Here is a 13,484-nt window from a genome sequence, read left to right on the forward strand (position 1 = left end):
ATTCCTTATTTTATATTATGATTGGAGATAATTGATGCTTCCCTTTTTGTTTTTTATTGCCAAAGATACATTTAAATAAAATTTCAAACATTTGTTGTTTATTTTATATTGTAATTAGAAGGAAGGATTTCCATCATATTGGAAACACTTAATGAAATTTGATTTTAATATAATTGTGATAATTATGTATGTGTGAAGTTTTGAAAATAGTTATAAAGGAAAAATAAAAAGAGCATTATGAACTTTAAAATCATAATGATTTTGTTTAGAAAAATATCTTTTTGACATTCTTATATTTATTGGGTTATCCGATGTAAGGAATTATTACTATTATATAAAAATTATTTTTATTTCTTATGCTAATAGAAAATTTATTAAGAGATATTTATTTCGAATTATATTCTGAACTACAACTTAAATTTGATTAACCAGGGTTAGGGTTGCAAGTTTATTGCTGTGAGAATTTCCGTCATGGTTTCCATGAATTGAAAAAGCTTGCGTTAAAATGTGATTTTTTTTTTCTTCTTTTGGTTTTTTATTTATATTTTAACAGTAATTAATACTTTTTTAAAGCTTCAAAATGTATAACGGATAAAACATTTCGGAGAATAGATCAATAGAAAGGAAAATACATCAGAGATGATCCAAATCCTTTGAAGTAAGTTAGTTTTTCTATCCCTTAAGTGATCAATTGATAAGAGTACCACGCCTCCCTAAAGTGCAATTAGAATACAAATGGGGGAAGGAAAAAAAAGTTTAGTTACCTCTTCTTTAAGCAAAAAAATTCTGAAATAAGGGGTAACAAAGACAATTGCATTGCGCAAATCTATCATGTGGAAATGCTGGCAAATTAATACATTGTTTGATGAAGCAATAACAAAAATGATTTAACAATCTGCAGTATTTTTTGCCAAGATTCTCCTCATTTGAATCAAAAGACATTAAACAGACATTGCTTGACATTAAACAGAACAAATTTTTCAGGTGTTTTATATACTTTTATTTTTTTATTTGCACTACTGCCTGCCTATCAATGCATATATTATAAATATTTTTTTATTTCTATTCCCTCAAAATTTCTCACAAATTTTGATCCTTTCCAGGACAGACTTTCAAGCTAACAATAGACATTTCTGTTCTTTATACCCACACATGAAAATTTGATTGAGTTTTTTTAACAAAAGTTTGAATGATACCCATAGCCCTTCTTCCATTAAGAAATATACAACTAGAATGTGACAGAGCCTCTTTAACTATTTCGTTTTCAATGTAAATGTTTGCCCCATAATGAGAAGATCTCAGAAGCTAGGAAAGAAGTTCAACCAGATCTATTACGTAATGAGCTCTGGTTTGTGGAAGGGGGGGGGACTTCTTCTAACGCTTCCGTTTTAAACTTGTTTAACTAACAAGCTACGTCACAAAATGAAAGTTGACTAGTCCACTGTCTAGTTCTGTTAAACACATTAACCACAGAAGAAGAAAAAAAACATATGTCAGCATATCTCAGTTTTTAGTCTTTCTTGCAAAGCGAACATTTTCAAAACTTTGTGCATAAAGTCAGCAAGAGCATCGTTGTCTCGGCATTTCAGCAAATTTTGCTAAGGTTCGCTATTCAACTGCATCACATCTTGGAAATCGATGACAAGCAAATCGAACATGTCGTGCAATAAATTTGAATATCTGAAGTTTGTTTCAAAATTTGCATTTAATTTTTGAACTTAATAGCTTTTAAAAATTTTATTTCATGTAACTCAATTGCATGCTATAATTATTTTTTTTTCTCATTTCTCCTAATTCTGCTCATTTCTTAGCAATATTTCACAGGTATTTTCTCCTAATGTTTCACAGTTCATAGAATCTATTAGCCCTTCATACAACTTTACTAGAAGAAAATTATGTAATATTTTAGTCAATTTAATTAAACGACTTATAGGGTGATTCATTAGATTCTGGGAAATAAAACTTTCAGAAAGCCATATTTTAAAACTTTCTTTTCTTACGAACTATTCGATTTATTCCGTTCAAATTTTGTATTTTGTCATTCCACATTGTATAGTTTTAAATTATGTAAACATTTTTGTACCTTACCATTCAAAAATTTTTGGCTATTTATAAATAAATTATAAGAAATAAATATTCAAAATTATTTTTGCATGGATTATTATTAAAAATTATTTATTATAAATTCGTTTTCCTTTTGATAAACTAATTTTGTAATACTGTGCAAAAAATTTTCAATTCACATTTATGAAATAAAATTGTGGGGCCCGAAATTTCGATCGATGGCTACTGTAAAATATTTTAATGATCAAAAATCCAAATCGGCTGGGGGGGGGGGGGATTTTTTGTCTCGAAAAATTACATTTTTACATCCGATTTCGTAACTTAAAATATTAACCAGCATATTTGAGGTCATTTGACCCCTTTGAACCGTTAAGATAGGTTTTAAATACGTGAAAATCAGATCACTGAAATAAAATTTATTCAGAACCATTTTTAATCACGCAATTACTCTCCAAAATATCAGAACTCACCTGTGATTAGTTTTCGTAAAACTGAATTGCACAGAGCAAAAAAGAAAAGAAAATCTGGATATTTTTACTCTAAAATCGAGCTAAATTTCTCATTGCTTCATCCAATAGCGTTTTAAAAAAGAGAAGCAGGCGCTTGCATCTAAAATTTGAACAGCATTGCGGGTGTGATATGACGACTGTAGTAACTTTTTTTTAATACAAAAATTATCTCCTATGATGGTAGAATCATACATAATGTATCATAACATTGATCTCTTAGTTATCTTGTGATAAGTTAAAAATAATAAATATATGAGATTATTAATTTTGCGACAATTTTTAAAAAACCTTGTTGAAAAGGTATTTGTGTACGATTATTTTATCCCATTAAGAAAAGGGTAGTGAAATTGAGGAAATTGTCGCCGCTTCTTATTAAAGGTACTAATCATTTATTTAAAAAGTTTGAAGTGTAAAAAGTTCATTACCAAAAAACTTCACAATTAATTATTGTGTATTAGTTATTTTTTAAAATAACATTGAATTACATTCGACTTTCAATTACATTAAAATCGTGCTCAGTCTTGCATTGCGAAAGGGATCTTTTTTCGATGCTTTATTAGTTGTCAAAAAATTCGAGGAACAAAAAAAAAAATGGCTGATTAAGATAAGTGGTTTTTATAAAAAATTTTGAAGTCCATAAATTTCTGATCTTTTCGCTTTGCTTCAAGTTTTCCCTCTTTCATTATCTTCAGGAAAAATCTTTGTCTTCTGTTTTAAAATCCGTTACCTTAGAAAATATGTTATTAATCATCGCCATACTTTCCAGCTTTTTATAAATTGGTTGTAATTAATTTAACTCTTACATCAAAATTGAAAAATTTAATTCGTTTTCTAAGTAAAGGGCATCTATTTAATCTTTTTTGAAAGGAAACTTGTTGACTTTGCAATTCTAAGAAATAAGTGTTTGATGTTTAAGAAAATTTCCTCTCTGAGAAAAAAATCTAAGGTAACCCCCATGAACAAACATTTTTCAAAAAATATCCGCCATAAAAAAAAGAATTTAGCAAAAATATTCCGTTACGCAAAATAGTTTCCACTCAACTAAATTGCTGCTTATAAATATGTTTCTTACTTTTTGTTTTATTTGAATGTAAAATTGTGTAGTGAAAATATAATAAATTTGATAGAAAAAATATATGCTACACAAACTGATTTTAAAACAAATACCCCTCCCAAAAAAAAATTTAAAAGTCCATTAAATAATCAAAAATATCCCATATATTATCAAACGACAAAATAATATTTTAAAAAATACATGTATGACAGCTATGATGACTTGTCCCCTTTGGTATTCCCAGTGGGTATTCTTGATCAAAGCGGTAAAAATAAATAAAAGATAAAAAAAAAAATCATTATTTTAATTGTCACCATGGATCATCTCATTAGCGCATATCCGTCCACGTGTCGAAAATTCGTTATTACTCAGTCAATCATCAGTAGTAAAATGATGAAAAGTCGCTATTTGTAAATTGCAGTAAATAATTAATAATCAAAAACTACTGAATTTGATCAAAGAAAAAGCAAATACAGTCAAACCCCGCTATAGTGAACCTTCAAGGGACCGAAATTTCGGTTCACTATAACCGGGAGTTCACTATATCCGTTACGCAGGCAATTTAACTAATGGTTCCTTAAATTCTCCCTTTTATTACATTGTATTCATATAAATGACTGAAAAATATTATGTAGTAGCAAAAAAATTTTTATTTTTCATAACTCTTCGTCTTGTGTACGAATAAAAATTAGTAATCTTTAGCTGATGAGCAATCCTCAACATCAGATATGGAAACACTTCCCGACTCTCAGATAATTTTTCCTGAATTTCTGTTATTCCGCTTTTTAAACCTGTCTAACCTGCCATTCGAGCACATAAAAGTAGTTTCTATAGATGGTTTTAAAAATCGGTATATGTATTTATTTTGAAGAAGAAATTTCAAAATTATTACAGAGAAAATGGGGGGCGGGAAATCAGTCGAAGACAGAAAAAAGTTCATTATATCCAACTTCCTCACTTTTTTGGTTCACTATATCCACTAAAAATAACATTATACGTGTACAGCAAGGCACGGGACCGAGCATTTCGTTCACTATATCCGGGAGTTCACTAAAAGCCGTGTTCACTATAGCGGGGTTTGACTGTAATACTGTCTGTTATTTGATAACGTGTTAACTTATGTAACGTTCCCGCAGAATTTTCAAACTTATTTCCAATTTTCATTATATTAAGGGTAGCATTCTGATGAATGAGTAAAAAAGATTCTGATGAAAGAAAGATTTCTTTAGACGGACATTACAAATAATTGTCTGCACAGTTTTTTCTACTTTTTTTAAGGAAAAGAAAAACTTTAAAAACCAAACACATTTAATTTTATTGACTAGATAAATTTTTCTGGGTAAATTGACTAATTCCTTAAAATATACTACCAATGTTTGTAAAAAGCCCAAGCTTGAATTCGAAATGAATGATTGCTTTATTCTGAGAAAATGGCATTAATGTCATTCATAACTAGTAATAAATTTTAGTTATTTATTTTCGTGTTTTTGACTACTTAGAAATTTTGAGTATTACGCTATTTTGGTGTGAAAAATTATTTTAACAATTCTTTTTTTTTTTCTTCTTAAAAATGTTATTCGTAAAAAAAAAATTCTAAAAATTCTCTATACATTAAAAATGAATTCAGACAATAAAAGAGATTGAAACTACTGACCACTTTTTTCACTCATAAGCTGTCCGAAAATTGCAAACGTTAAATTTCTTTCTTTTAATTTTTATTTCTTTACAAATTTAATTCTTTGACATTTTATTTAAATAACTGTATAAACAATTTTAACAAATGTCTTCATACATTATTAAAGCCAAACCATTTTTTAATTATTATTATTTTAAGTTAAGAAAAGAAAAATTTGTTTTATCATGTTTCACGTTAAGCCATTAATTGGATTAAATCAAATCTATTATTCTATTTCATTCCTTAAAAACAAAAGTTTCTTATTGCATAAATTGATTTTCTGATAGTTTAAATGATTATGATACCTTTTTAGGACCTCAATACAGAAAAAAAATTATAATTATTATTATTTATTCGATTTCTAAGTAAATGAATTTTCAGACTTCGTTTTATAAAAGTAAAAACAGTAAAATTCTGAAAACTAAATTAATTAATAGCGTAAGAGCCTGCCTCAATTTTGATTCTAAATCCAAGTATTGCCATTAACAAATTTTAAGTTCCATATTTGCCAAATGTCCATTTGGCGATTGTCTTTTAGTTAAGAACTTAAATTTTATACATGAGAAAAAAAGAGGAGACAACTTTGCCCTTTATATATATTCAAAATTAAAATACATATTAATTTTGATAATATTACATGCTTTGTTTAAACAATTAACTAACTATAGATAATGTAAGATTTTTAATTTTTCTTTGAATAATATTAAACAGTGCGCTACCTTTACTTTGGCGCGTTTAGTTGGTTTCTATCAAAATTACGAGAGTGATTTCGTATTGGCGACGACAATTTGCAACCCTTAGCTTGTCATTGTTGTTTTCTGATTGCAATGAAATTATTTCAAGTATATCTTCGATAGATGTTACGTTCTTAAGAATATTGTTAAATTTAATGGTATGGCTGAATCCAGGCATTTATGGACTCATGCAGAAACTATTGCTCTCATCGATGTCTGGGAACAAAGGTATGAACAACTAAGAAGTCAAAGAAGAACTGCTCATGTTCACGAAGAAATGCAAGCAGCATTATGTGCTATAAACATAGAAAAAACTATTCGCCAGATAGTTGTCAAGATTGACAATTTGACTCAAAAGTACAGGTAAGCAGTATAAAAGGTTTCGTGTTTTATGTAAGTTCTGTTTCATATTTTTAATTGTCTGTTGTAACAAGGAAGTTGAAATTTGCCATTTGTGTTCTTTATTTTCACATCTTAGAATTTCAGCAAAATTATTGCTCAATTCATGTACATTTACTTTCTTCGCCATTTCAGTTTTGTTGCATGCTCAAACAATGTTTTAAATTTTTTATTTTTACATACTTATACTTTATTTTCCTTCATGTAGCGACACTTTATACTTAATTTTCTGTCATGGAGCAATATTTTGAACTTCATTCTTTGTCATTATCAATACTTTATTCTTTGTCATGTATCAATACTTTGTTTTATTCTCTTTCACGTAACAACACTTTATTCTCTTTCATGTAGCAATTCTTTTTCATAAAGTGTATTCTTCATGTTCTAAATTTAAAATTGTATTTTTATCTTAAGAGGAATGTTAATTGCTCTTGGGCAACTTTTATTAAATTAAAATTCCATTCTCGGCACGAATGACCGTGAAATGCGTCCTTGAATATTGCGAAATTGAACATCATTTCTATTGTATCGTAAGTTTATTTAATGTTCTAATTTTGTATAGTTATATGCTAACTATTATACTTGAGTAAACTGTAAAATATATTTAATATACTAAAAATGAATTCAACTGATTATCTAAACTTTATTGCTTTTGCATTTATCTATGTGGATTGCGAGAGTAATTTCTGTCTAGAAAAAAAAAGTTCTTAGATTTTATTAATGTCATAAATGTAAAAAAAATTATTATAAACAATTATTGAACGTATCTGAAATTTTGAGGAAAAAAAAGTAAATGCTTATGGAACCAAACTGGACTTATAATACTTTGTGGGAAGAACACTTTTTGTCCTTAAAAGCTGATTTGGAGAAAAGATGATTTTGCGAGCACCTATGGCCCATCTTCACTGTAAAATAATTCTCGAGAAGAACCGATTTTTCACGATATTGATTTGTCAAAATTTAGTAATCCTCAAAATTCAACTGGTGGCGATGCAAACGTCTTAGGAAAAATGAACATAAGTTGTTTTTTTCTCTTGGTCTTCAATTCTATTCACAGTTCATGTAGCATGCATAAAACAAAAAATAAAAACGTCGCACCCTGAATAATTTTAATGCTATGATCGGATTTCCACGCAAGCTATCTACACGATTTAAAATGTGCGTTTTTCAAATGGCATTTTGATTGTTGTTATTTAATTTAATAACGATTGACAAAATGTTAGTTTGTAAGATACACGAAGGATTTTTTTTTATTTTTTATAGTTACTAATTAGTTTCAGAAATGTGACGAAATAAGTAAAAAGTGCAAATGACGAAAACATTCAGCTGATCTCCAGCCGTCAACACCAGTACATCTTACTAATTTTTTATATACTTTAAGTTTAAAATGTGCTCTATATTTGCCTAGTTAGTATGTTAAATACTCGAAGGGCGAAGGGTTAAAATAATCAAATGAGTTGTACGCGAAAAAACTTGCTTCTAGCAGGTCAAAAAAAGAAAAAAAATATTTATTTGAGATGAATAAGTTTTGGTGTCTGCTGTATGCAAAAAAAAAAGAAATTAATGAATTTTTAAAAAAAAAATTTTTTAAGCGTATTTTAATTGTTTGATCGAACAGATTTATTCATAATAGAGTATTTTAATTGATTTTGTCTAAACAGCATATTGTCATGTTTAGTCACTATTGAAAAGTTTAGTGGGATAAGGTTCTGATTAACATCCTTGAAAAAAAATTATGGTTTTTCGGGAAGGATCTCGGTGATTATATTCAATTAATTTATTTTTTCAAATCTGAATTTCGCTAATTCCGGAGGATTCTTACCTAAATAACAATCTTACCGTGTTTTCGGAGTAAAAGAACGTTTCGAAGGCAAATGGAAACAATAACAACTTTAGAAGAAAACCTATTTTTTGACTGAAAATTATAATAACAAAAGTGTGAATGCTACGGCGGAAGCAGTTTAACTCTACAGCGTGGATGGGATCACGGTGTACCTTTTATATATATATATTTTACCTGAGACTCTTATTATAAACAAAAATATATTTTTGGTATTTCTTTAACTATACAAAGCTGCAATAGTTATTCAAAAATCTGTTAGAATCTTGAAATTACATTTGTTTTGAAATATAAAATTTTAAAAAAAGTAGTTTGAAAAAAAAAATTTTTTTTTCCATTCATGTTCAAAAATTTATCAATAATTGATTTTGAAAATTGAAGATATTTCAATGATGAATTACTGTTTCTCTCAGATCTAAATAAGTGCACATTTAAAAAATTATTGTTTGCAAGTGAGTCAGATTTGGAAAATATTACCATTAACGTAAAAAGGGACACTGGTGTTCAATGCTGCATTTCATAACCAAAAATTATTAAAATTGTAATTATAATAGTTTTCGCTTATTTTAACATAAATTAAAACAAAAGTATGAATAATAGGCTTAATGATAATTATGAGTCAAAAGGTTTAATGAATGTGTAATGTTTGTAGGTTTCGGAAATCTGAACATGTGGAAAAGAAATAAAGGAAAGCATTATCTTTATTTATTGTCAACCTATAAACTTTAAAGCTAGTTTACTCAAATTCACTAAAATGTCACTTCAACCTGTATCCACGCCTTTTTTCAATTAACATTTTAATTTGTCATTGCAGGAAAACGAAGTCTTCTGGGAAGCATAACCCTACGTGGATCTATTTCAAACGGCTGGATTCCTTTATAGATCGCCGGCATAGCCGTAGACATGAAACCAATAACAACTATGACGATCAAGTTACTAACGATATTACTAAGATTGACGAAGCTTCAGCTGTTTCAGGTGCTGGGATGGGTCAGTATCCTAGCATATCAATTGCTAATTTTCAAGGTCACGACTGGAGGAATGCCTGCGCTGCCATCGATTTGTCCACTAAAATGAACCGAAACGCAGCTTATGAAGAAGAATTAGCTGGCTACAGACTTGAGTTACTCTCTGTCATTTCCAGCTTAGTTGAAATCCAGAGGCATTCATTGGCTGTGCAAGAAAAAATCATCACTCTGGCCACCAGAATGGCTAACAGCTTCTATGATTCCCATTCAAATGTGAAATGTGAAGCAGACCATCAATGACTGTGTCAAGATTGTTTCATGCAAACTGAGAAATTAATAAATGAAATTCAATACTAAATGTGGACTCATTCTCCAAAAAAAGTACCTTATTGGATGTGTGCACATGTAAAATTGTTCCGTCATTTATAGAGATTTATCATATAACAATCTTAAGACTCGACACTTTTTCTATCATAAAAAGAACAATCGCAAGAAACTGAATCAGAAAGATATGCTTCGTGGAGATTTAACAATTGAAATTAGCTTCAAAAGTTAAGGTGGAAAAAGTCGAAATCTTCTGGGCACTCGAAATAGGGCGCTTATTCTCAAGACGCACTACCCGTCAATGATGAAAACAAAACGGATTTGAAAAGTAAATAAAAAGGAAAAACAAAGCAAGAAAATTGCAGTAGTCGACGGAAACTATTGTGACCGAAGCAGGCAAATCATGGCAGGAATACATTTCCAAAAGGATATATCTCCATTCATTTTCTGATTTTGAAATCTGTTTTGTTTTCGTTGTCAACGCATGGTGGTTCTTGATAATGAGCGTTTTGTTTTGAAAGCTCGCGACAAGTCGAATTTTTCCACCCAAATTTTTGAAGCTAATGCAGTTTTTTCATTACAAAATATAACTTTTCCATTAGCTTATTTTCTCCTCTTTTTTTATTTTTAGCCAAACAGCGATTCTAACACCACTTGTTTTAATTACAATAAGTACGTATTGGCATGATTTACCAAAATTCGGTCCGGTATAAACACACTTAGCTCTTATGCCATTTAACTGTACAGTGTACGCAATCAATCATTTTTTGATGTGTTTTAAAAATTCGAGCAAATTACATAAATTTTTTTTGGTTAATGGCAGGTACTTGGATCTATTTCCCATTGGCCTCAGAAATGCCAGAACTGCTACTCTCTTCTCATTACCCAGTAAGCACCTATGGCCAAGCCACGGCGGTGGAGCAGCGTCGCCCACGTCACACAACCCCGTTTATAGGGCAGATCACATTCACACAGAAGAAAGGACATAGAACACAGAAAGAGAGAAAGAAACACCCATGCCCTGAGCGGGATTCGAACCCGCAACCATCGGCTCCGCAGTCAGGAACGCTAACCACTCGGCTACCTGGTCGGCAAATTACATAAATTAGATTTTCAATAAATCTTACCTTTTATAATTAAGAAAATGTCTTATAGACTAGTATTTCTTAACATTTCTCTTGTATACAAATTTTGATAGAATATATGTTTTTTCATGTTGCACTATAATTTCATTATCAAAAACATTCCAGTACAAACATTTTTAAAATAAAAATGATAGCTAAAGGAAAAATGAAATCAAAATTAGTTTAACAAACCAACTGGTCATCAGTTAAGCATAAGTTAAATCTGAAAAGCAAAAAAGAAATATATGTGTGTGGCTGTCTGATGAAACCGAGAAACTTAAAATTTGACTCAGTGTCTAACAGTTTCAAGCTTAAATCAGGTTTTGTATTAAATTTTCAGTCAGTAGCACAGCAGGGGTTGCGAGGGAAAGCACAATTTGCTTTAGCCCTGACAATTTGCAGCCTGCCAGCTTTTGATGTGCGGCCGGCCACACCTGAATATAATAAAAAAATTAATATTGGGAACTTAGAATTTCGCATTTCTTAATGAGCCAAATATAAATCAATATAGTTTTTTGATCGCTTTTTTCAGTTGTTATTGCACCAAATTTCCAAAGTTTTAAAAATCCCAATATTTTTATTTCGACGAAATTATGATTACGTTAATTTCGAATTTTAGAAATCACTTTTAAAATTCTTTATTTGTGTCAGGTTTATAGTTAAAATAAGTGACTTTTGAATCTTGTTTTAGGAGGTTATTATCGGATTACCCCGTGTTTTTTTTTTAAATTCTCGATCTTTTAATACATACATTAGTATAACCACTCGAGAGTTTCAAATTGTGCTAATTGTAATCACATTTGACGTGCTTTATTTGTGTGAATATTATCGTACTATTTTCTAAGTACTCTCTTTTCCTTGGTACTATTTCTGTATCGTTTCGCTAAGTACGTATTTCTAAGTTTAACTCGTAACTAAGTTATGACTTATACTCGTTTTTCTAAGAATCGTATCGCTTCTCTGAGTATTTTTTTCTCTATCGTTATTTCCATACAATTTTATAAATCCCGATATTTTTAATCATTTAAATGTGGCCTTCATTTGTGCCGTAAATAAAAAGTACACAAATCTAAGAGGACTCGCAAATCTGAAACTTTTTTTTTAAAATCGTTTTTTCCGACAGTTATTGCTACATTTTTTCACGGGATTTCGAAAATCTTGATATTTTAAATCTGGTATTATAACGACTTGCGATTTTCAAATCGGGGGTTTTAATCATCACAATCATCAATGAGCTTTATTTGTGCCGATTTTATCATCAATCCAAGTTATTTTTCAATTTTTTTTTCTTTCTTCCTTTTTTTGTAGCTCAGAAAAGAATTTAAAAAACCGTTTTACGGTTTAACATTCATAAAATCTCTAATAATTCACTAACTATAAATGTCCTAAGGCTAAAAAGAATCTTATTTGGCGCTATAATGTTGAAGTTTTATTTTAACTTGGGCATGCGACTCTTTATTCAAGAAAGGGTTGTGAGCCCCTACACGAGTTACAATAAAAACATTTTTTTTCTTCTTTTATGAGATATTTTTTTAATTCACTTTTCAAATAATAATAATCCTTCAATAAACTTTGAATAGATTATTGTAATAAAGTGAATAGTTTTCTGGTATTATTAAGATAAATTTCATTTAAATATGGTTAAGTGCATACAATCTTCCATTGTAGTACTTTTCTAAATTCCGCCTTTCCAACACAATTGTAAATTCCTTATTAATCCCTTCCTTATTATATTTTATTTTATAACCGTCGTTGAACAGCCGACCCAATTTTATGGGTTTACGACTAATGTTCAACCCCCTTATTATAGGTATGGAGCAGCTCATCCTACTTCAGACATAGAGCGCTCGCCTCAAAATGAAGTGAACCGGGTTCGAATCCCAGCCATGACTGGTCGATACGAACTCTACACCCGGCTCGCACCGAACACAGTACTGACGAAAAATATTCTCAGTAGTAGACAGATTATGTGTTATGTCCCCTTGCCTTCAGACTGACCGAGGGAGGTTTTCGTGGTTTTCCTCTCCATGTAAAGCAAATGCGGCTTAGTTCCATCAAAGAGTCCTCCACGAAGGCAAGATTTCTCCCAATACTTGATTCTGAAGTTCCCTTGTCTTCCGGTGTGTTCAAAATTAAAAGGCTACAGAGTTGAACATTGGTAGCCGTAAACTCAAAATTGCGTCGGTTGTTCAACGACAGTTATAAAATAAAATAAAATCAAGTACGTAGGAGACGCGTCATGGAACAGAGAGCTTGCCTCCCAGTTGAGGTAATCTACGTTCGAATCCCAGCGATGGCAGGTTGATTCGTATGCTGCTCTCGACTTGCTCCGACCGTGCTGTAGACATAAAATATTGTCAGGGGTAGACAGATCTCGGGTTAGAGTTTTCATAGTTTTCCCCCAATTGCAATTATCTAATTGTAACGCAATTGTGATTTAGTTAAAAAGTCTTTCACGAACCTAGTTTGTTTCAAAATCTAATCAGAGATACCAGCTTACGGCACTTTGTGAGAAAGTTTTTTCGGGTAGTAAAACTTCTTTGTTTCATTATTCTCGTGGTTGGCTTGTTAAAACGTTTTCAAGATTATTCAAAATTATGAAAATTTAATGGTATCTATTTTACTACTTTTGAATGGCGTAGCTAGCGAGGAGCAAGAGGGGTCATCTGTCCCCAGGGACAGTCGTATAGGGGCGTTTAAATTTATGAAATATAATTAATTCAAAAATAAAGTGTTTTTCTCTTCTAATTACTTCGTTTTATTTGACTATAACAGTTTCTGTAACTTCTACAA

At 30.3% G+C, this 13,484-nt stretch overlaps 1 protein-coding gene across 1 annotated transcript; it reads left to right on the forward strand.

The window, feature by feature from the left end:
* Positions 1-6,096: 6,096 nt before the first annotated feature.
* On the forward strand, positions 6,097-9,601 carry LOC107455603 (uncharacterized). The gene is made up of 2 exons (XM_016073227.4): positions 6,097-6,399; positions 9,090-9,601. The coding sequence occupies exons 1-2, from the start codon at positions 6,197-6,199 to the stop codon at positions 9,541-9,543; spliced, it is 657 nt and encodes a 218-aa protein (XP_015928713.1). The 5' UTR covers positions 6,097-6,196; the 3' UTR covers positions 9,544-9,601.
* The last annotated feature ends 3,883 nt before the right edge of the window (positions 9,602-13,484 follow it).

This window comes from Parasteatoda tepidariorum, chromosome 1 (assembly GCF_982258835.1).
Source record: "Parasteatoda tepidariorum strain Cologne lab strain chromosome 1, Ptep-v5.0, whole genome shotgun sequence".
Lineage (NCBI taxonomy): Eukaryota > Metazoa > Arthropoda > Arachnida > Araneae > Theridiidae > Parasteatoda > Parasteatoda tepidariorum.